The 26,042-nt window shown below is 37.1% G+C and overlaps 1 protein-coding gene across 6 annotated transcripts in view; it reads right to left on the bottom strand.

Moving 5' to 3' along the window:
• diaph2 (diaphanous-related formin 2) overlaps nucleotides 1-26,042 on the bottom strand; it is a 372,424-nt gene that overhangs the window by 122,542 nt on the left and 223,840 nt on the right. For all 6 annotated transcript variants that reach the window (XM_056382907.1, XM_056382908.1, XM_056382912.1 and 3 more), the window contains one exon: nucleotides 22,595-22,724. In XM_056382907.1, the coding sequence (XP_056238882.1) occupies nucleotides 22,595-22,724 (130 nt within the window). The remainder of the gene's footprint in view (nucleotides 1-22,594; nucleotides 22,725-26,042) is intronic.

Here is a 26,042-nt window from a genome sequence, read left to right as displayed (position 1 = left end):
TTCAAGTAGCCATTACCAAGGTGAAAGCCCAAGGGTGGTTTCTCGTAAATAGCCATGATGCAAGGAGCTAAAGTATGGTTTGTGTAAAGTGCAGTGTTGACTGGGTCTGGTTCGCAGGAGCAATAAAAGAGATGTTATGTTTAAGATTTTTTTTTTTAAGTTTGTGTGACAATTCTCTGAGAGTTGAGAAACCCCCTCTTGATAATATTTTTATTATACAGTACAGCGTTCATGGTTATTCTGATTGCTTTCAGTTGCATTTCTCTACAGAATTACAGGTCAGGAGTGGCTTGAACTTCAGCAGTTAGTTTTAGCATTCTGGGTATATTAAAGCTCAACAGGATCACCTTACCTGCAAGCCAATGTGGCTTACAGATACACTACTTTAAATAATAGAGCCACAGTTAGTGCTGTTTAAACCTTTCATATATTTTTGTTAAAAAATTTATCTATCATGTTTGTGTATTTTCATTTTCAGAAAAATTGCACATTTTTGAGGAATGGTGGCTGGTGGATTAACAACAGCATCGAGGTCAACTGGCTGGTGAGGTACATTTTACTATAGATATCCATTTCCAAACATCTTAGTTTTTGAGTCTTTTCCTCACTCTGTATGTTAGTCACTCTTTGTTCTCATCTTTTCTCCGACTCTCCCTTTCCCCTGCTGTTATTTAGCTTTCTGTTATGTTCCCATTTGTAGCTCAAGAGCTCCCTCTGTGAGAGATTCAGTTGCCAGACAGAGGGAACTCTTTACATGGGCATATTTACACAAATCCTACCAATGTTAATTCATTTAAATACCTTTTTTTTTTAGTCAGGGCTGATGAGTTTTACTCTTCCTATACAGTTACTAAATAAGATAGCTTTAAAAAAAAAAAAATTCTAAATGCTTGTTTCAACTAAATCAACAGGGGGATGATTTGTTCAGCAACATTTTCTAGTGCTTTTGTAAATATACAAACAAACGAACAAACAAACGATTAAATAGAAAAGAAATGCTATATAGTGCAAAGACATCAACAGAGAATATTTTAACTGCATTTCTTCATTGCCAAAAACTTATAATGTAAGATTTCAGCTATATATTCAGTAAGACTATAAATGACAAGACATGCACACAACACAATGAGGTCCATTACTGTTCATCTCATTGTTGTATGTAAAGTTGAAACATAATTTGTGACCCTGCTCTCAGTTAAGCACTGTGGTCTTCAAAGAGAAGTGATACATATATTAGGATTAGTTCTACCTTAAACAGAGAGCTAAACATCATTGATCGCACATGGACAAATTTGTTTCTTTATTACTTAATTCGGAAACATGTGTCTGTTCAAATCACCACATGTATCCCCGCAAATATTTCAGAAATTAGATTTCCTAATGCTTAACTGTCTGCACATGTGTGGTGGTGCATGACTCATGAGAAGAGTGTGAGTGTGGGTGACACTAAAGCACCGTGTTTGCCTCCCTTTCCTCTTTTTGTTGATGAATAGATATATAGATGTTTGTCCCCTCAGTCACCACATATGATTCTAATAATACCCGCATGGTAATACACTAGATAGGTTATCATTCAGCATGTGTCAATGATACACATGGATGGAGACTTTCTTTTGTGTCTTTTTTTATTCTTATTTATTTTTAAAGGGAATTTAATCTGTTTGTGTTCTGGGGTCATCTACATGTTTGGTAAATATGAGTGATCTTATTGTGAGTCATTAAGGAATGGTTCAACATTTTGGGATATGAGTTTACACATGTTGAGATTTAGAGAGCAGAAAAATAGGTCTTAACCTTGTTTTCTTGTTTTTAATATAAGTTTAGAAAAGTTAAAATTCATGTCCCTTCTGCTGACAGTTTATCTCAGGTCATGACCCCCAAGCAACCAGACCACCCCGCAGTCCAGTGTTTCAACAAGGAGGAATGTCAGCCGTTAATCACTCTGTTTGATTTACACCATCCATCCATGGAGACGGCAATCCTTTACATTTTCCTAGCATCACTCTGTGAACTCTGGCAATCATGCCAATTGCTGCCATCGCTATCCCTGATTATTGACGAGATTTATGTGGAAATCATGTATTCACTGGAGGACAAAAGACAGCCAGACTCTTCTTGATTGGCTTTAAGCTGAGCAGTCGTACTGAAGCTGCTTATGTGCTGAAAAAGAATCCAGTTAGATATTTGCAGCAACTATACAAACATGATCTAGCATCTCGCACACCAATTAACAGAAGTCAACCTGCGACCCTGGGATGCAAACTCAACTTTACATGCAGTGCTGTGTGAAAGGTGCTTAATCCATGGACAAATCTGTAAAAATCTGAATATTTAAAGTGAAATTTCTGTATTAATTCCTTTAACTCATCAACTTCAACACAACTCTATATCTCTAAAGTTCTCTAGGTTCTTCACTTTAAAATTATCTTTAGGAAAAGAAAGTATGTACAGTATATTTCAACGACTTGCTAATAAATATGTAGATAGTTTCTAAAAAATGAGCACACATTCAGCTTACATACACTTGTTCCACTTCTGGATGTAGCTGTGTTGTGACCTACATGTAACTGCCTAAATAAGGATTTCCTGTGTCCCTATATCACATTAATAAAGTAGATGCGGAGAGATTCATATCCCTTACACGGCGAGAAAGGTCAGATCAATTCTCCCACCAACCAAATCTGTCTTCATTTAGCAGCCACCATAGAAAGACTTCACAGAACATAACATCTCTTTTAGAAACATATGTTTAGGTAAGTGTACAATCATGAAGTAGTTAAGCATAGATGTGTTCAGTATTCATTTGGCTTGAGTGTCTGCATGTCTTTTGTTTTCCATCCACATGAGACAAGGAGACTCGGTAGGCACGACTGCCAAGCCATAAACACAGCCCCTATCCACCTCAGGCAATCCTTAAACTTATCAGCAGTGTAATGAGACTTTCGAGCTGGGAGATGAATTAACTGGCTTTCTTGTTTTAACCACCCACCCCCCACCCACCCACACACACACACACACACACGCACACGCACACGCACACGCACACACACACACACGCACACGCACACGCACACACACACACACAGAATCTGAGTACAGCATCGGGAGCGATCCAGAACTCTGATGTTAGCAGCATGACCAAAACACATGGGTAAAAAAACTGAAGCAATTGACTGGCTTTTACTGGAACAATAAGAAAAAACAGCTTGTATTAATGAAAATATGAAGAAAAAAAACACCCTGAAAATTGGGATAGGAATCAAGAACCATCACTATTTGAGAACTCACTCCAAATTGTCCATCGTAATCGTATGCCTTGGAGATGATCAATTCCTTTTATCAATGCTGGCATGTTTTTCTGACAGTTGTACATTGCAAAACAATAACATCAAACTCATCTGCGCTGTTTGAAAAGGGAGCAAGCTTGGGGTTTGCTCATGCAACCGTGAAACAATCAAACAATTTTCTAATTGCTATTGTGTCTACGCCAGTACATATTGCAAAGATACTAAGATTAAACTGTTTGTATCTCACCTCTAATGGCATTTAAACAACACAGCGACCATGTTGGTCAGCATACAGATTTCAAATCTTTCTGATAAAAAAGATAAGGTTGAAAAGTAAAAACTGAATATAGTCATAGTCTGTATTATGCAAATGACATACTTACAGTATTCAAACTTTACCAGCATAACCACTGAAGTAACAAAGAACAAAGCCAAAATTCAAACTCTTTTTGTCTGGACCTGTTATGGAAACTGCCTATGTGTTTGGCTCAGGTGGATTATGTCAGATCTGCTCTGTGGTCTAGGTGAATTTACAATCCTCAGTATCTATGAAAGACTTTCAACATAAACATAAACTTATCACTCAATCACACTAACTCATAAAATCATAAACTGGTTCGGCTATAGTATCTACAGCCAATTATTTTGTTTCCTCACCCAAGGACAACAAGCTTCAAATGCAAAAAAAAAAAAAAAAAAGAAAAAAAAAGAAAAAAAAAAGGTAACCTACATTAATGACAAAACAATATTGGCAATCAAAGTGTCTCTAAGTGGGTGGTGCCCCAATGTGTTCACTCAAATCACAACAATGGTACATCTGGACTTAATTTTACCTCACTTAACCTCACACTACAAAACCCCCCCCAAAAAAAAAAAAAAAAAAAATGTTTTGTCTGTTAACTCAACACAATGTGGACTGAGACAAGGCCTCTGTTTATGGCCAGTTAAGAATGGAGTGTTTCCCCATTACGGCAGTAGAACTGCAAGAGACATACAGTACTCGGGTGTTTGTGTTGTTATCTTGTAGCCAGAGGTAGCTTCACTGTGTGCTCCCATTTAGCTATTACTTAGGGGTAGTAGTTTTGTAGCTTGCAGCCAATCAGCCTATTGTAATAACCAACAGCTTTGGGCTTTGCTGAAAGCTGTGTCTGCTCTGAATGTACAGTACTACTCCATGAATATAAGTCAACAAGCAAATGAAATTTTAACCTTCACAGTACCAGGAAGACTGTATGTTTACGAAACAAAGCCTGGGGGGGGATCATCATTACAAAATGATTTAAGTCACTGGGGAGACTATTTTCTGGAGGCTAATTTAAGGTGGACTTTTTTGGACTTAAACCACATTTAGACAATGTTTCTCAAAGCTGTCTGGTTTGAACTGTGAAAAGTAGATATATTTAGAGTTTAAATAAAAGTTGATGCTCTATGAGACTGTGAACTAAACAAATTTGAGGTCAAATAAGGACATGCTTAAGATGCATGTGTGAAAAGATCTTCTTCCGACTATTTAAGTAGCCTTTGGTTCGTCAGGCCATGTTGATTGTGGAATAAGGATTTAGGCCTTCAGAAGCCAGTACCATCTTACTAGAGAAAGACAAGCAATACCACTAATGAAAAACTGTTCTTGGTGATTGTCTGTGTCTTTATAAACCCATATGAAGCAGATTGTAAAATAGGCAAACCTAAAGTAGAAGTGTGGAACATTATTACTGAAGAGTTTTGACTTTTCATATAGGAAAATGGGGACAGAAGGGAAAATTACTATGTTATTACACTGTAAAGGCTCTTTCCATTGTGGTCACGGATATGTGGCTTTTTTCTGTCAATTGTTGACTGCAGGTGGTCAGCACTTGAAGGTAAAGTGGGACAAGAGGAAGTAAAAAAAAAAAGGCAACTAGGGACCTGACTGGGGCATGTGGTTAATGTCCATCCTGCTTCATATCCACACAGTCAAATTCAGACACACTCTGTAAATGGCTTGTAACTGCTAGCAGCGACTCTCAGAGGTGGATATTTTTTTCTAAGCATTTCTGGAAAAACATTGGCAGGTTTAGCTTTGGATAACCCTTTTCCCTTATACCAAAGAGTGGAAGCCTATGTCAGTAACGTGAGCCAAGGAACAGCCAGCATCTAACCACATTCTGGAAATCTATGAGGCATGCTTGAGAAGAACTGGTACTATTCTTTTCTGCACTTGATTAAGTCAACTTGGAAACATAGCTCAGGGGCAGAAAAAGGGATTATCATTGTCATCCTCAAAGAAGGAAGCTTTAAATGTGCCCATAAAATTACTGGAGTCATTGTCATTTCCTGCTAATGGGCCTGCCTGATTAGCTAGAAGGCTATTGTCCACCTTCTACATGAACAGGTGCACAGTATTTAGCTGGTCATCTCAGATTACGACTGGTGCATTAGAGTTAGCACGCTCCACTGAGTATGTGGTGGTTCACAACATGAGGTCCTCATAAGAGAGGGTATCCTGGAACAGAGATTCTTAAGACTAAGCCATAAGCCAGGTCACACAAGCTGGGTGAGACTCTGCATTTTCAAGTCCAAGGCAGACCAAATACACTGTATGAGCATCCTCTGCCAAGGTTTTACACTCACAGGAGCACTCTACCAGTGGCAAATTATCTCTGGTGGTGGAAGAAGAAGGCTTGGCAGAGGACAGTCAGTGACAATAAAACTATTTTGCTGCTGTGTCTTCAGTGCTCCCATATGACTAAAAGAATATCTACCGGATGTGATTAGCGTCTCTGACAGTCCATATACAAAATGTGTGGTCTATTGTCTCTCGATCAGAGTGAACTGGTCAAAACTGGATTGACAGCTGCTGGCTGTACTACTGTAGTCATAAAAATGATAAATATTTGGATACAAGTTAATCAATAAATAAAATGTAATTCCAGTTAGCAGCTGGCTGCTGTGAACGCTGAAACTTACAAGTCACTATGGTGAGAAGAACAGGAGAAGCGTTTAGATGATTCTATTTAAAAAAGAAACAAAACAAGCTCATTGTGACTAAATCTTAACATAATACCATATAATAGGGAATAATATCCCGCCTCTTCACACAGGCCTCCCAACTGCATGCCAGTCATGGCTGGTGTAGTGACAGGGATACGTCTGTGTAGAGGCTCACAATGAAATACAGTGCAAACCATTTAAAAAGCATTACATCCAAAACTTTACCTCTTGAATATGAACAAAAAAAAAAGGAACCAAGGCAAAGCAGGATAGAAAGCAGAAAAATTGAGGCAGAGGCCTCTCCAGGTGAAACGAAGTGTACAGGGGAAGCTGGAAACAATAATGGGCTGACATGAAATATAATCCCCTCTGTCTGCGATTTTATTGGCAGCTCCTCCAAAGAATGGTGGCTCCCCTATTATGACTTAACACATCAAAATCGCAGCATAGCACACACAGAAAAGGCCACCTGATGATAAACACAGCAGACATCGTCAGAGGCTTTATCTCGTGGCTGCCTGCAGCTCAACACAGGTTCAATTTGGCCCACAACAATCGATTCTGTCCCTCCTTACCTCTGCTTCAGTTGGTGGAATAAAAACAGACCTTTCTGTAAAGAGCAGGTCTCAGCTGGTATGCCATGTCAAGGCAAAGGGGAGAAAAACTAGGGACACCAATACCTGAATTGTGGTTGACCATCAAACTGGTACGCAAGTTTTTCTTGGCACTGCCTTTTGATCAATGTCACAATAGCAAAACTAATATCAACTTTAAAAATCATATATAAATAGAAAAAGAAATCAATGGATAAACATAAATGAGTTGAAGGGTGTTAAGATACTGTAGCTTTAAGCTATAAAAATCTAATTCAAATGATGCCTAGGACTTCCACTCATGTTGGGGTTAATTTATGAAATGAAGACAAACACATATAGAACTGAAATAACAGTACTAGCAAAACTGCAACTCCAAGTCTTTAATAGAGCTTGAAATACAGCTCAAAGTACTTGCTTCACAACATTTGGGCCAGTGCGTAACTCCATGGTTCTGCTGTTGCAAGCTAACACTAGCCAGCTTTCACTAACTATTTTCCCCTTTTCTGGCCACAAATACAAAAGGTTTTTCGTGTGTGAACAGGCCGCCATCTTTCGGGTAATTTTGTCCTAAAAGGTGATGCCATCGCTGGGTATCTCTATTTGTAAGAGAGCATAATCATTTCCTGAGCTGAAAGCGAGGGGGTTGAGAATGATATCAGATTCATTACACTGAGGAAAAACACTCTGCTATGTTGGTATACAATATAGAACGCAATATAGAACCCCTTTCATGACAATTATTAATACCCTGCCCCATTTATTTGCAGTATCAACCTCACTCCAATGAAGGTTGTCCCTCTGATCAGTATGCAGGCGACCTGGCTTCAAATCCTCAATTTCACATGCAAATGTGGTGCAACTGATTTAAATAATATTTGAATATGGATCACACAGTGTGACTCCATATCACAGGGACGGAAAAAAAGACGGTGGAAAATGCAAATCATCAACATGTAAAAGAAAGGTCATAGTCAGGACCTGTTAGATTTATTTTGGAAATAAAGGTTTGGCTGCTAAATTAAACTCATTCCAAAAAGCCTGAGGACAAACGTAGAGGAGATCAGCATCATTTACATCAAAAAGGAAAACACAATATGGTCTGTACTACACAAAGGAGGAAGTTTGTGGTGTGAAGGTGGATTTGGCTAGTGTGCATGAAACAAAAATACCTGTTTTCGTCCTACATTACAAAATACGCTAAGGAAAACAGGTGAGGATAAAAAAGCTTTGGCTACAGTGAATCTTGCGCCTCAGTTACACTCACTTCGCCCACAACACTGAGCCATATCACTGTAAACACTTGAGTGAGGCAGCAAGACACCACCGCAGGTGCAATGGTTTACACACTAGTTCACAACAATATAGCTGTGATCATTTTGAAATTCACAACAGTAGGAATCAGTAATTTTCTGGAGTGGGAAGAAAAAAGAAACAGTGTTGGATGTTGAGAACAAATAGCTGGAAGATGGCTTTCATGATAGACACAGATAAGCATGGTCTTGGCAGACCCAGCAAAAACCTGAGAGCGTCATATAACTGTTGCAATACAGGCAGTGAATGCCCATGTATTGCTATATCTTTGCTCCTCTGGGGATATAAATCACGAGTGAAGGTGGAATCCTCACACATAGTGGCATGCATTAACTGAAAGGGGCACATGGGAGCCTGCTCCCCTGGGCCTAGTAAAACTCCAATGATCAGCCCTGCAATGCTTGCTTCAGGCCATGCTTTTAAATTATATATTGATGACAGCCCATGATAAAAATTACCTGATTTAGTATCCAAAATCAATTCCCACCCCCAATAATGCACAGGGGTTGGCTCGCGAAAGCTGCCCAGATTCTTATAACAGCATTTGAGCCACAGACACGTTTTCTCAAACAGTGGTCAATATAGACAGAGAGTGTGGGAAGGAATTCAGAGAAAAACAGAGGCACTTTAGTGGAATAACCACCTAGTCGGTAAATGATCTGTTGCCTTTCGAGGTAAATAGCATGTCTGGTATGATGGGTATTTTTCTCTATGGCACGGTGTGATTTGTGTGCATAGAAGAATGGGGATGAACAGAACTATGATTTGCACAATAAATGAGAGCTCTCAACTCTTGTTCCGTTGATTTGAAAAATGTCACTAGCCTAATCTAAATTTTTCCAACAATACATGCAACCATGACAAAGGTTTGTGCCAGTCTGGACAACATTTTAGGTTTAATATTGGTCGGAAAACCTAAAATGAGAAATGAGATTTGAAATCAACTCAGCAACTTCTTTAAACATAGCTATGATGTTTGCTTCTGTTGAGAGCAATTAAGTGCGCAGGAGGCCTTGCTCTTAAGAGAATAACAGCATAGGAGGACAACGCCTCAGTGTACGGTAACACCAACACATAGACACATCATGCCTAATCTTTGAGAGACACTTAAAGCACATTTCTGCCTACATGATGCTGAGACACGAGTATCAAGTCTCCACTTTAAAGGCAGTGAAAAGGATCACACAGAAGTCAGAAGCGATTTAATATTTAGCTTCTCACCTACATAGTCAATATACATGTATTAAAGTTATTTCAGTGAAAGGCCCAGGCATGTGCAGTAAAAGACCTAGGATCTAGGAAAATAAGTGTGGTTGAGGTAAACCTTCTGTTTGGATTTTTTTCCTGTAGGCATGGTACACCTTGATTTCAAATAATTAATATAACAGTTCTTATTGCCTTTATGTGTTTTTCTTAACACTTTACTGTTGTTTGACATTACCTTTACCCTGTTTTGCAAGTTTCTCTGCTACAGAAATAAAGTTATTATTATTAGGTTATTACAAGATGGCATTTGGATCAGGACTGAGAAGCGAAATTAAAATAATAATAACAATAATGGTGCTCAGTTCAAGAGTTTCTCTGTTTTGTCAGTCTTCAGTCTTTTCCATGAATTTTAATTAAGTCAGACAAAACCAAATCAGTCATCCTAGGATTATAAAATAAAAATTAATTTCCCACTTCTGTTAAAAAGAAGTATTATTTATTTTCTGCCGAAAAGAAATAATACAAGTGGTTTGTGGAGGAGAACTTGGAAGAACACTTTGGGTTAATGCTAAAATGACTATTTAACAATAGTATGATACCTATTTGGCAAGCTTAGCCTTTTTAATATAGATCTCACCACTGAACCATCACATAAGCACACAACATAAATCCTGAACAGGGTGGGCATATTGTACTGTAGATTATACTCTTTCATTGAGTCAATATTACAAATCCCTGCACTTGTTATTGTAACGCCTCAACACAGCCTTATCTGGAGGGTGCAGGGATCACCTCAGAGAAAACTCAATTTCCTGCTCATTTGTGCAACAATCCTCATCATTATCTTACTTATCAGAATCGCCTGACAGACATGCCATCACGAGTCTCTCCATGAAAACAACTTCAAAGTTCCCTTATGTTTAGTACAATGTCCTCTCAGTGACTGTTACAGTTCAAGAACACAGCAGATCTGTTGCTCAACAACTGCATGTCAGGTCAAAACCATTCTGTCTGCCTCACCTCATGTTACGTGCTTTTATCAATGCACATTGCATACTGTAACGTAAGCTTTGTGATACTGTCCTGAGGGAATAAAGATATAAAGCATTGTGACAATGTACTAAGCCAACCACTGGAGTTGTTGATCAGAAATACATTACCTAAGTACCTATCTGGCAGACACTGTTACAGAAGTTTTTCCAACCTGTTCATACATCACATAGTTCAGAACATGATCAGCTGCACGGATTCGCTGGGAACAGGTATCCCACCAGAACCGTTGTCTATCAAGACAACATTAACTGTAACTATGTATTCTCACCTGCTTCATGTGAATGTTTAGCAGAAAAGCACTTGTTTCTCCAAGAAAGCAACATACACCATTTTTGATATTTTGATATTGTATTATACATGCAATCTCAAAGCCGAATTATATAAGTGGTTTGAGAATTTTATATCAACATTTAGATTTTTGTAATGACTCTGGGTTGTCACTGGAATCCACTGTCACTGCTAAACCCAAGCTGCTTACCTGCTGTCCTCAATGAATAAGCCACTCGAACCAGTGGACTATTACTCTACATCCAAAAGATTCATTAAGTTATATACAAATTTGTAATTAAACATTATTTATGGGAAATAATGAAAGTGATAACAACTTCTATATATATAAAAAAGTAAAATAAAAGGCATATATTGCACATGAGGTAAGAAAATATAAGTTCAATTTTGAAAGAGTTAGTTTAACTGGCCTTGAAAAAATGGGCAGAGGTGGGTGTATCTCACAAAAATAAGATCCACCTGTTGATAGAGAATTCTTGTCCATTCAAGTGAGCAACAACCAGCAGCTTGAAAGTTACCAAACCCAGGACATTTAATGATCACATGGTAATGTGAGGAGACAGGACCAGTCATTGTTAATGACTCTAAACCATGCTGTGCCCCTATGTGCCACTGGTGCATGGTGACATTCTCAAGTGCAAGGCACACTGTCTAGCTACTTATGGTCCCTTGGGAATTGCTCTGGCTGAATTCAAACACTGTAGATCATTAAACATGACTTCATACTTGACAGTGTTTGAAAGATATGAGTATATATGAAATTGTTAAAATTCAGTTTACCTTTGTGAGCTGATTTTTTTTTTTTTTTTGTTATCAACTATTGATACATTCTGAAGATACTACAATTATCTTGATCTGCAGGGGTGGATTGGTTCTAGTTAGGAGTTGGTGGAGAAAAACAGTTACATTTGAAATGGAGCTTCCTTGTTCACCTCAGCTCATGGAACACTCCCAGCATGGGAAATGGTCTACTGTGACAGGCTGAATTTCTAGGCTGGCAAACAGCATTATTCTCATTCCTGGTCCCATTGTCAGCTTTCATTGAAATCTGCTGTCACGGACTGGAGCCTGATGCTAAGCAGGGCTGCTGGCCTCCCTGCATGTGTCTATCTCTGTCTACATTCATACTGGCTGGCCAAAGTGGTGATGTAAGAAATCAGAGGTGGAGGGAAAGAGCAATGGACAGAAAGAAAAGAAAAAGGAAGAGAGAGAATAGTTGTTTTGGTCTCACAATGAACTACTCATCCACCATGAAGTGAGTAAAGAAAAAAAAAAAAGGAATACAGAAAAAAGAAAACTCTCTAGAGCTCATCACTCATCCTGAGCTGGTGGAGCTAGACAGGTCTGTTTCCTGTTCCTAATATTCTTCGTGACAGACTGTCCATTTACACTGCTGGCCTCGCTGATCCTGCTCTATCACTTTCAGGGTCCAGGGATGAGTATACCTTAAACAACCAGTGGGGAAATTGTTTCAGTTTCTAGCCGCACTGACAACATTGAAATGACTAATGGCTAATGGTTGAGTGTACTTGATGTTTACTTGCAGGGATATAAAACATTTTTTAATATTAAGCTGAAGATCTGAATTCAGCACTTATGATGTGGCAAGTTAGATAGATAGATAGATAGATAGATAGATAGATAGATAGATAGATAGATAGATAGATAGATAGATAGATAGATAGATAGATACTTTATTATGTAAACTTTAGTTTAATTCTACTAGTGTGTCAATCATCACAGTTTTTTCTTCTTTTTTTTTTTTTGCTTTCCACAAAATGATGTGTTGGTGTGAGGGTGATTGTTGAAGCCCGCAAACACTGTAATGAAAAAATGATTCCTGGCTTTGGTTCGCTATCTGTGTGTGCAGCAATGCACAAAATGTCCAGTCAAATCATCTGGAAATCTGGGTCTCAGGACTCCAAAGACTGTCGTTGTTTGTGTGTTAGTGAAGACTTTGCCTTCAATAATACAACTACCCTTTGCTAAATTCCTTTGATGTATAAATGATGAGTTCTCAAACACGAAAAGCTTCCGAGGAGAGTCTCCTTGGCGCTTAGACACTGAAACGGCAACCAAATGATAGATGGAAAGGTGCAGACCTAACACAAGCAGGGCACTCAAATGTAAACAAACCCACAATCATTAACAGCGCTTCAAACTTTTATGACTTGAACAACAGTGTGAAATACAACAAACAAACATAACAAAATATACACCACAAAAAAGGGCATCTATCCACACTTTTATTATTGGTAAAGCAGTTTGCTGATGTAGTTATCCTAAATAAACTGTGCTCTATCCACTGGAACTTGGTTCTTGTTTCTTTGGGTTTATTTTTTTATTAGTTTTTTTTTTCTCTCTATTCTGATATCAATCAAAGACCCAAGTATATTCTACCAGTATCAGTGGGAGTATCTAATCCTATTGATTTAGCATTGATAAGGATTTCCAAATGTTTTCTTTTGAAAGTTAGAGCTTAAAACTTGGGGAAACAGCAGACAAATAAACAGTCAAGCCAGGACACAAAAACCACAAAAATCACATTTGCTAAAAAATAACATTTTACATTAGTGCAATCATCTGACTGCTTTGTCTAATCTATGTGTCTTCTAAAACAGGAATTTTTTTTTATTTCTTCAGTGTTTTGGGACATTTGGAACTAGTGACTACAGCTTTAAGTCATCTTGGGTACAGTATGACTCCACCAGCTCTGGCTGCATGGATTTGGATTTTCCTCTTTTTCTTCCTTGCAGATCCTCTCTATCTTAGTCAGATTGGGAGGAAAGCATCAGTGAGCTGCAATCTCCAGGTCTCTACACAGATTTTCAAAAGGGTATCAATCCAGGCTTTGGCTGAGCCTCTCAGGTACATACAGAGACAAAGCCACTCCACTGTTGTCTTGAGGTGTGTGCTCTTGGCTGGTAGGTGACTCTCCACCAAGGTCTGAAGTTATGTGCACTCTGGTGCAGTTTGATGAAAGCATCCCAGGGGCATGATCTTGTGGCCACTTTACTAAAGCCACATGATGAACACTGCCTGGGGTCTCTTTTGCAAAACTGTGGCTGATATTACATTAACTACATGTGCAACAAAAGATGAAAACTGGATATCTTTAAAAAATATTCTAATTTAGAAAACTGTTTTTACGTTCACCTACTTGCAATTTCCCATTTTATAAATTGCAATAAAGTTGAAATGCTGCATAATCGTGAGCCTCATATCACACCCTATTAACTCTCGCGATTAAATGGCAAATGGAATTCCCATTGAGAATATTAATATGCACCTAAATCAGATTGTCATTCAATTACTTCTAAGGGAGAATGGAAAAGTTTGACTACAAATCTAAGAAGAGAAATTTCACTGAGTGTGAAATCGATTATTTATTTATCTATTCCTGTAACGGTTGAGATGGTCTGTTGTTGGTGGCCACAGCTATGGCATTCCTACTTAGCGTAGTGGTTGCATATCACAGCAGTAGTGGAAGCTGTTAATTCAGAGAGCAGGATCATTATTGAAATTAAAAAGAAGTGGCCAGATATCCAAATTGACAACAAGAAGCTTGTTGCTGCACACTGGCAAACTAAGGGTTACACTGGTAGAGGTCAAGGGACATGGGTGATATGACAACTCACTTTCTCAAGGAGGAAGTGTGCCTGTAATTGGAGAATGCAGCATCAGTGGGGTTGTTACCCTCAAGAGAGAAAGACCTGGCATTAAGCCACAGAACCAGGTAAGCAGGCCTTTCCTTTCTTGTGTACATAGGAGCACGTTAATTTATACACGTTGTGGGCAATCTGTCTGGATGTTGAATTTAATATATGTATTTATTAGGGAGGGAAATTTCACAACAGTTCCTTCAACACACCAGCCACACATCCAGTAAGACTAGCTGACGTCATGGCGTTAGCTTACGGGGATCTTAATAAACTAATAAACCACACTCATTCCCTCTCTTACATATTTATACATGAGAATAGGCCAGGTTTCTCACATACCACATTTTACTAAAGCAAGACAAAAGAAAAAAAAAAAAAAAAAAAAAAGAAACAATTGAAATACTACTAAACTACTACTGATACTGACACTAAACATATCAGAAAGTGGCGTACTAATCTTTCAGCATAAATTATATGGTAAAACACTGATAAGTATCATATTAGATATTGAATCAAATGAATCTTTCTTATGTTAATTGGTTGCTACTAGGATTTATGTTTCCATTTAAAGGTTTCCGAAACTATCGTCACTGCCACTAGACCACCAGCATCTCAGAACAATACAAATGCGTCGTCAACCACACCTCCGGCCTTCCTTCGGCCAAAACCCAGAGTCAGCTCCGAGTCAGGCTGGAGCCCTTTAGCCACTTGTAAGGCTCTGCATCTTGGAAAAGTATTGGCCGTATGATCAGACAGGGAAAGAAATTCAGCCTTGGTCCAGCGAGACTGTGTGGCCGCACAAATGACACTGACGGACTATTGCAAATTCAACTTGGTTTTCCATGCATACAGCCCTAGTCTAATAGAATAAAACTACTGACGTGTGTGCACCATATGTATGTCATGTCTCCTATGTATTTTTTTTTCTCATCATTTCCTCTCTCATCAATTTTTAAATTGTGAGTCAACACACGTAAGCTGGAAAATAAATCATTGAGCGATTGCCTCAGTGCAAAGTAAAAAACTTGACATGAAATCTTGAGTTTCAGTCAAAAACAAACAAAAAAAACAACAACAAAAAAAAAAACATCTTTTTAGCACAAAAACTAATATGTCTGCATCCATTGCAATAGCACTGAAATGTTTGGCTTGAATTAATGCCATTCTTCCTCAAGCTTCAACAGCTGATTTTAGTGAGCTCTCTAGACTGGCATGAGGGAATATCCTCTCAACCCCATGATTCCCTGCAACTCCATTGAAACCAAAAGACAAATGATCCCCTCTGTGTTCCACCCCATCCAGAAAGGCATTTTGTCTACGTAATACAGAGCCAAGTACTGTTAGGAGTTTAAATGGGAAATGGGCACTGCTTTATTATGCTGCAGTGCCTTGAAATGAATGTGGATAATAGATATATTCACAGCGGTATTAATATCCTCAGAGTTCATCTTTTTTTTCCTTCCCTCATTCTCCATTTTCTCTCTTACAGGCTCCAAAGTATTTTGCCCTTGGCTATGCCTTATACTAAATAGATTTATGAGAACATTTGTGTCATATTTCCTCTTCTCCCGGATTGTCACGACAGATTGTCACTGCACCACTGATTGAGTGGAATCACCACACAGACTTAGTTCCCATTGTCAGGCCCCACATATTCATCTCTGGGGGGCATTTAACAAGGCAAATTGGCCAATCACACTTCTCTCAAGGCTTTGCCATACTATTAAGATGAGGTCAGGGGTATGAAAATAGTGCAATCTATGGCTACATTCCAAATAATTATAGTCTTAATATGCAATAGTATTTTTATGGATGAATGCATCTATTTTATCTATACAGTACTCACAGTATATGTTCTGTATTGCCTACACACAATTAAGTGGTATGTCATCCTAGAAGAATGAGTCAGGAAGATACAAAGAGAAAATAATTGTCTTGCAGATGAGAAGTTGATGGGAAATGTATTTACATTGTTATGATCTGATCAGTAGCATTCATTTATACATTCATCACCATGAAACTAACACTATTATTTTGGTAGAATTTGATAGCTACCTCGTTTGAGCTATTGACAAGCACTTACAGCTACAATTCACTTAAGCTGTAATTTTTAAATGCTAACAAAATGATTTGGTTTCTATATATTTACTAAGAATGTGGAAATAAAATTCAAGTGTCATGTTTAATCTTTTTAGGAAGGAAACACAATGACAAAACAAAATTTGCAGGGGATGAGAAAGGTAGGGGAATAGAGGCTAAAGTGGAAATGACACAAAACTTTTGCTCTTTGAAAGTTTGAGATTGAAATTGTGAGCAGAGTCTTCTGTTTATTTAACTGTATGATTTAACTGTATGACCAGTTGAAAGAGAAACAAAAACTGACTCATAAAAGTTAAAAACATAATTCACATGAAATTACATTACAGTAAATGCTGACTGAAACAGTAATGGGGGGGAAGAGAATCAGTAAACATAGTAATGAGTTATCACTGTTTTGTCAGAAATTAGCTGTCAATTTCCTTTGGAATGTTAATTAGATATGTCACACTAGTTTGGTAAAAGACTGTCAGCAACAATGTTTTACCTGAGCCCATTTAAGGATAAACTAAAATGGCAAATGAAAACATAATATAACGGGAACGGGTTAGATGGCACACCTATATAAAAAGTGAGTCAATGATAACATCCAGGATTGAGAAAATGTCATTTCTCCTTTATATACCGTAATGCAGCTAATGCTTTCCTAGCCCCTTTCAGCTACCCAGACCTCCTTCAAATCCTTCACCCTTCAAAGTGATTTATCAGTGGAGATCCAAAATGACATGGTGGCAGGAGAGGCTACCAATCCCCTGCTCAGAGAGAGATGGAGCTCACAGTGAAATATGGAGTAGTTTGGATACAAAACCAATAATAAAGGCATGATTGGTCTCATAAGGGGAGGCAACAAGTTAAATTTGCTGAAGGATCTTTCTGACAACAGGGCAATCTGTACAGCACTTGATGAATTATTCCTGCACAGGAATTGATTTCTGTATCTACAAGAGATATCAAAAACAAAAACAAGTCATCTGCTTCAATGCAAGGGACTAGGTGTTCATTGTCAACATAGGGATAATTGCCATTCTAAAACTAGTTACCAATAACCTAATTACAGGTTTTCTGCAGCTTTCAGCAAGTTCAATTTAAGACTTTTTAAGACCTTTTAAAGACCATTATGAATGCAATTTAAGACCTATATCACATCCACACTGACAAAAAAATTACAAAGGATATGAAAGTAGATCAGAGTCCCAGAATCACTTGTAGAGTGAATTGCATTGGGGACTGGACTTTGGTGATGCTCCAAATGTGAATGCAAAACGATATTGGGTGATGGCAGGCATGTGCTGGTGGCTTTTTATGATACCTTTATGTATTTCTGACTTTCCATGTGACTCTAATGCCTTCCTAATAGGAGTTCCTAATTTGACTGTTTTCTTCCACAGGGTGCAACAGGCTCCTAATTGGTCATTTTCAACAGGGTTCAACCAAGCACTAAATGTTTATAACTTATTACTTATAGAAGGAGCTATTTTTTTCAGATGCTATGTTAGCCCACACACATTGTGACACAACAGCTGGGTGTCATCAGATAAATTCTGCGTGGGCTGCACAGCTTGCGTTATTGGTTATTGATTTCATGTTGGTTTCATTTTGTAGTTTTGTAGTTTTGTTTGTTGTAATGCAACTTCATAAAAGTGACGTTAGCTTGATAATCCAATCAATTTTAAGACCTGTCAAAATCTTATTTATTTTATATTTTTTTATATTTTATATTTTCAGACATTACAGGACTAAAATTCAGATAATTAGATTTTACACTTTTTAAAGACCTGCGTAAACCTTGTATTTAATTCAGTACTATAGTATACATTATTACTACTTGACTGTTTATATATCTTTATTAAACCATAATTGTTTCATTTTAACAATAGTAAAAATCTGTAGCATTGGTGTCAAGACTAAACTCTCAACAACAGTCGGTATCAACCTTAAAGGTTGCACTATGACAACAAATATAATTCAATAAGCTGCTTGTGATACATCTCTCCATCAGTCCTTTACAAGGATTCTCAGTCTGAAAAGTGCCTCTGCAGTAGCTCTTCACTGTCTGGAGAAAAACTGTTACTGTAGATACTAGTGAAAAATACTGTCAAGATATTGTCCTTGTGTGTTGTTCAGGTTGCAATGATTTTACCAGCATTCTTCAATCAATGGTTTTGAAAGAAAAAATAGAGCAGCATTTTTTTCACTTTCACAGAGCAAATGGAACTTTGTTTTCCTTCTGGAGAATAAAACATTTACATTAACATTAACACTCAAAACATTAACAGAAAATGATTAATTCTGAAATTATAAATTCACCACATTACCCATATGTGAGTGGTGCTCTATGGTTTATGCATTTGAAGAACTCTAATTCACAAATACCTCATGGTTCTTTTCCTAGTTTTAAAGGGAATGCATTTTACTGCTGCTATTTGTTTTTGTTTTCTTGTAAAAAAAAAAAGCCTGCACAGTTATCTAAATACACTGGAGGTTGATTTGAAAATTACGATCACAGTCAGATTAATCTCTATATACATAAAAACAATTAGAATGTATTCAACACATGATCAAAGAATCTGCAGTATAGGAGCCATCACAGAAAACAAAGTGTTTAGCAATGGAAACAATAATATATGGTGATGTATGGACCAAAAAATAATCACTTGCTCCTCAGTCTATGACCAAACTTTTCACCATATTTCATTGAAATACTCCAAAAAAACACATGAAACTAATAAACGATCAAAATAATAACCTCCTTGATGGAGGTGATTAAGATGGGATGGTATTGTCACTGCCAAGGCGACCAGAGGCAAAGTGCTGCTCTATAATATACTGAGCAGCACCTCATTATATTCATTTGGAACACCCCTTTGTCCATTGCGACTTACAATACAGGAGTGGTCCAGGACAACAGAATAATAATTATAATAATACTATAATACTATATAATAATTACTATAATGTTTTCCTACATTTTTTAAATAATATTAAGAAGAAAACCTAAAATGCCTGGAACAAAGAACTGATTGATTGCATGCTAATTATCTTTGTGAAATAAAGTTAACATCTACTAAACAAGTATTCATTCTCATTTAATGATTATATGTAATATGAATGCTATAGGGCTCCCGTGTTACACAAACTTTGTTCACAAAATGTTACTTCCTTTACGCTACACAGCAGTGTGAGAAAAGAGTAAAAAGAAAAAATCTAGTAAATTAAATAACCTATTCAATTGCTAAAAGTGAAATGAAAGAAAATACTTTTTGACACATTTTACACAAGTAGGTATTCATTTCATTTCCATGCAATAAATATCTGAGCTGCTAAAAATTGAATGAATATCACAACATAGTTCTTTTACAAATATTTCATACACAATTATTTTCATATTCAATTGAAGCAATGTTTCAACAGCAGATGGTTTAAAAAAGCACAGCCCTTCCCCTTGTGCAGATCTTGTGTAGAACATCTGCAGATTGCTGCCCCTGCCTCCTTACATAATCATGTGAAATTTAATCAAAACTGACCTTAATACAGATAGTCTTTGATAATGGCTGAATCCTAGGAGAGAAGAAAGCTCTCCTAAGGGAACTTCTCTACGTGCTGGACTTAGTTATTGTTAACCTCTAGCTCCATCAGGCCACTATCTGCTCCTAGGCAAGTCTATGGGCATACAGATTTCTGATGTAATAAAATATGCAATCATCTGTTTTTGGCTAACCTAGGTTTTTAAAAGGAAAAAAAAGACATTTCCTTTATACAGTGTTTAAATCTAATTTTTAAAATAAAAATAAAGAGGTAATGCCAGGACTTTAAATTGCAATTAACTACTCCCCGCTGTATTGTTGAGATGTAAAATACACACTCAAACACACCGAACGCACGCACGCACACACACACACACAAACACACACACACGCACACGCACAGTGGTCAAAACAGGGAGAATATCAGTGGTGATGTTTTAGTCAAGCATAAACAATTGCTTTAATACTGCCGTTATTTGTGCCAGCGATCAATTTCATATTAACAGATACTTAGGAAGGTAGTAATAGATATCTGCATTAATTCAGACTAAAAGCACTAAAACAGGCTTTTATTGCTACTTGTAGCCATTATCACTAAATGCTGTAGTAGGCCACTGAGCAAAAAATCATCAGTGATGCAATTAAGAATAATTAAATAATTAAGAATCAAACATATGCACAAATTTGGTTGTTGGTGAAAGTGGTGAAATAACAGCTGTGTCAAGATCAAGAAAATAGCAAGGTGACAATCTGTTTCTTAGAGAAATTGTGCACTGGAGGAGTGAAAGTCTGACGCAGGCAATCAAGGCAGGACAAATTATGATTTTCTAGGGCAATTATTCAGGCCTGATTGCATTTATCAATGAGGTATATTAATTGTACAACTTTCAACCATTGTAGATGGCCGTTTGATTACATTTGAATCCCACCACATCACTGTCAGTGTGCCTTTAACTCAACCCCCCAAAAGCCTCTGACAATCAACAATCATACACAAGCTTTACACAGGTCTGTTCACATGAGATTTACCCGACAAGAATGCACAACGATATGGTTTATTCCTTCACCAAAGGGAGGATAAAGGTTTTAACTATGCTACTTTATGACTTGTGTGTCGTTTGTTTGGTTTTAAATTACTTTACCAGTCTATCTAGTATAAACATTTATTATTTTTAATATGAACTCCATGGTAGCCATGGTAACAGCTATTTGGTATCTGAATAAACAATAATGATTTTTCAAACTATGGCTAGTTATCTTAATAAATAATCAGTCAGCACTGCACTCTTTAAAACAGGCATACAGATTGATTGAGAAAAACAGTCTAACCAATGAAGTCACTCAGCAAGAGTAGTAGTAGTAGAAAGACACGCACGTTCAGCAGAAATAAAAGAAACTGCCATCAGACAAGGCAATCATGCATAAGTGGTATTTGACCGCATCTTAAGAATGTACAGTGTACAAAGGCAGCTTTATTTAATTTTTCTTTAGTCAGGATACAAAAAGCTTGTAAAGGATCTGGTGATAGTGGTAAATAATTCAGTGACGCTCTACTGTTAAACATGCAGTAAAAGCTTTCCAAAGACAAAGACAATCTCTATGTTCCTTTGTGATCTGCCTTAAAGTAAATCTAATGAAATGGATTTTTGGAAGCTTATGAGATTTCGCCTTTCCTTATTTCCCTAGCCTAAAAATGCCAGAGGAATAAAAGGAATAAAAGATGAGTGTGACAAAGAAAGAGTCCATTAATAGTTCAGAGAAAAGAAAGAAAGAAAGTAGAGATTGTGCAAAATTTTCTAAAACAAGACAACTGACCTATTTAAAAGTGGTGACCTCTGTGACATCAGTAAGTGTGTTACCACTTTCAACGTCTCAAAATGTCACTGTTGAAAATCCTGTTTAATTGTATGTGATGATTAATGAAACAAGTGAAGCGTGGTGAGCCCGAAGTAAACTTTTTCTTTGGCATCCCAATCTCTTAGATAGTTCCTGAGGGTTTTTTACAAGAGGCATTTATTTACTGGCCTCAGTCAATTAACTGGATTCTGCTTGAATTATTCATTTCCATCAAATGAAAAATTTGATGTAATTCAAAATTTGTACATATAGACATCTATATATATATATATACAGAGCACGAAGACTATTCAGTCCACTTACACAATGGCTGGCAGCCTCAGTCAAGTGCATAATTAGCTGAATTAGATTAAATAACCAATTATGAGACTAACAAAGTAAATAAGCCTGCAGGGATTCCACCAAATGCTTGAGAATAGAATTAGAGTGGAATTAGTTTATTGACAGGCTGAATGACAGTGTGGTCAGACAAACAGCTCTATTTTTGTCACAAAGAGAGAGTGCTAGCTGTCATTAAGGAACAAAACAGATTAAGTGAAGTGTGAAAATGTGTTGGAAATAAAATAAAATGAAAAAACTGCGTCGCATTTATAGATATATTTTGGTAGTTTGGTAGTTTGCCTACAGTGAAGTCCTCCAGACTGTAGTCAATACCAGATGATGTTGTCACTTTGACTTTTATATTTTACATGTGGGTACTATAATAAGTGATGGTCTCAAGACATAAAGACATAATTACATACCTTTGCTGGCATTGTCCACATGCTCCAGTTCATCTGGAAACCTCAACATCTCTGGGTGGCTCTCTTCACACTTCTCAGCCAGGAAATGAAGAAGTGTTGTATTCTGACTGATGGATTTAGTGTCTCGCAGCTGAAAAGAAAAAGAGAAAATAACTGATTAACCCACATTTTTATACTCATTCACTTGTCAAATACACTACACAGGAGTTTAATCACAGTGTTTTCATATCTCAGCTAAATTTTCTGAACTACCCAAAAATTTGGAAAAATCCTACCAGTTCGACAATGATTATAAGGCTCAGTGAAGCCACAGAGAAATACAGTACTTAGAGCATCCAAATCAAAAAGCTAATTAGTTGACTAAAAGGTAACCACTGTTGTGATGTAAGTGCACATCTTTTTATGCTTTCAGAACAGTAGATATTCCCTCAAGTGTTATGTGAGGACCAACTTTCTACCTGCACCAACTGTACAGTGTGTCTGATGAAGTTATGGTCAGCACCAGAAGTGTGTAGTTAGTCCAGTTTGACATACAAGATTTATTCCTGAGTTGGCAAAAAAAAATAATGCTAGCGAGTGATCAGGCCAAATATGTAAATTACTAACAGACTGTCATTACCTTAAAATGTAAAAATTAAAAAGATAAAAAGATTATGTTTCCAAGAAAAATATTTGCTGTTGAAGGGGTTGCCGATGATCAAGGTGTATGTCACATAATCGCTTTTGTGGCTTAGCATAAATACATAGAAATGCTAGTGGTGCTACTTCTAGTGACTTAAATTTGTTTTTACTTTTAATGTGAAGTTTGGACATAACTTCTAATTCAATGGTTTTTCAAATTAAAAAAAAAATAATTTTCTACATCATAGAATGATGCTGAAGGCATCAAAACTATGAAATATGGAAAGCTAGGAGAGCTATGAGCTAAGAGCTATGGAAACATACTTCCACAATCATACCGGCTAACCAAAAAGAAACACACACGCATATACAGTACATACACATATAAAATGATACGAGAACCATATGAATGAAGGAACAGTGGTGCAGAAAAGTTTGAATGAAAGTAATGTACTGTGTTTGCCATGTATGTGCATGTGTGTCTGTGTCTGTGAGTTCATACACAGGAGCTAGAGTCTCCACATCAGTGCATAGGAAACTTGTTCCATATTCATTCCCCACCGTGATTGCCATGCTGTTTGAATGGCATGCTGGGAAAGCTAATTAGCACAACCTACCTCTGTGTACTCATACTGATAATATCTGTGCTATAAACAGCCTGCAGTTGGACATGCCCACACGTGCACATGCAAACACAGGTGTGTACATGCTCACACACCCACACACATTTAGGCAATAGTGAACTGAAACCATTACAGGCAGTCAGAGGCATAGCCTCACACACCAACACACAAAAAAAACACACATACTTTCATTAGATGAGGATCAATCATTTGCTCATGTTGGGTAATCACAATTTAATTTCATGGATTTTAAATTTTAATTTGTTTATTGTTATGCCTCAAACTGTCATTACCAAATGAAAAAGTACATCTCTGGTATGTTAAATTCATCTGCTGACTAATACTAGTGATATGCAATAAAGAGAGGGTGAACTGGGAGAAGGGGAAAAAAAAGGAATTGTGAATGTTAACAAACAGTACATTTACTGAAATAACAATTCTAAATAATGTGGTAAAGTATATTTTGGATCCTTAGCTTGAAAATATATTCTCCATTGTGTCAGTGATAAAACATGTTATTAATTTAGAGAAAATTCTTTAATGTGAACCAATCCAGTGACCATTCAGGGGAGGAGAATGGTTACACTGTGGGGTTTTATCAAATACAGTGGATATAAGTGATTCGGGGTTATAAAGCAGTCATGAAAATTATCTGATGAAACTGGAAGCATATTATCATTGTGAGGTGAATTTCACTGACATAATAAGACTGGACCAAGTCCACAGAGTATGCATATTCACTAATTCATAAACAGACCACTTAAACTGCTGTACCCAAACCTGTACTTTTAATTTAATATGTACAGCTTTAATGAATTAATCTGTATAGTATAACTTCAGCTTATCATTTTCATTTTAAATTTGAATTTAAAAGTCTGGGACTTTTGAAAATGGACGGTATTTCAGAGTGAAAAAACCAAAAAAAACTTTTGTTGGTAGTTGTAAAACATTCTGTTGAGGGCCTCTGTAAAGGCAAGGGGATTCCTTGGTAAAGCCAAAGGCGCTGATGTTATTTTCACACTATTTTACATCAGGAATTTCAATGAATGCAGCTTTAAGGTATCGTGAGAACTGTGCCATTGGTTGTGCAGTATCTGTGCACAGGTTGTGTTGAGCTAATCTATGCCAAAGTCCAGGGCCATTTGTAATCCCAGTCCATCCCTTGTCCTGGACATTTCAAAGTTCGTGCTAAAAGCTAAAATTGAAAAGGGCTTTTACCGTCAGAGTTCCTAAGCTTTGAAATGCTCTCCTCGAAGAGGTTAGGCTACCTTAAAGCTACCTTAAGTTTAAGCTCAAATCTTTTCTCTAAAATAACCTATATACAGTGCATTTGAATGTGCTTCAGAAAAATCTCTCCATTTGAAGTAAATGGAAAAACAGCGCCCCATTACAGTGTTGTTGAAAGCAAATTCTGAACAGTAATATCATTAAATCTTACCTAACATAAATTGCCTTGAGGTAGCATTACTCTAAATCCCTCACCAGTTAGTACAATATATTCCAATACATGGAGCATTTAGAGTGGCAAGGCATTTTACAATAAGCTTTCACTTTAATTTCTATGTAGAAAATAAATAAATAACACAATAATTAGTTAATAAGAGAAGGAGTGGCGATGGGAACAAAGAACCCTCAGACTAACAGAGGGATTGTCGGCCCTTGATTTCTCAATTTAACTTCTGCAGATGGAGCTGCAGCGCAGGACAGACATATAGACTTGCACATATAATTAATTATACTATCTAAGAAGAAGAAAAAGAATATATAGTACATAAATAAAAAAGCACAGTGTAAGTGTTCTGTGAATAAAACAACCATAGCGATGCTTGATCACATCCTGCGCAATGCAAATATAGGTGCTGAAGATGTGAATTGTATAATAACAATGACAGTTGTAAAAGAGATGTTAGCTGTGGAAAATGCTGTAATTCAAAAGCAGGACGCAAGGTCACCCTGATGCTGGGTAGATGACACCCTCTTACCAAGTCAAGTGTTTATCAGAAAGCCTGCTCTGTTCTACTTAAATTGAACACAAATCATTGCCATGTGTTCTTTAATTATTTAGCAGAGTCTATAAAAGTGTTTTTCCCGCAGTAAGAGAGAGATAAGGCCCAAGAGAAACAATATTTCTTTGTTTTTGAGTTATACAGCAGATGGTTGCATGCATTTATATTTCATTATAAAACAAGTCTCTCCTATATTCC

Source organism: Seriola aureovittata, chromosome 8, assembly GCF_021018895.1.
Source record: "Seriola aureovittata isolate HTS-2021-v1 ecotype China chromosome 8, ASM2101889v1, whole genome shotgun sequence".
NCBI classification, from domain to species: domain Eukaryota; kingdom Metazoa; phylum Chordata; class Actinopteri; order Carangiformes; family Carangidae; genus Seriola; species Seriola aureovittata.
The sequence above is the reverse complement of the archived record's forward strand: the minus strand, read 5'-3'. Positions and strand labels throughout refer to the sequence as shown.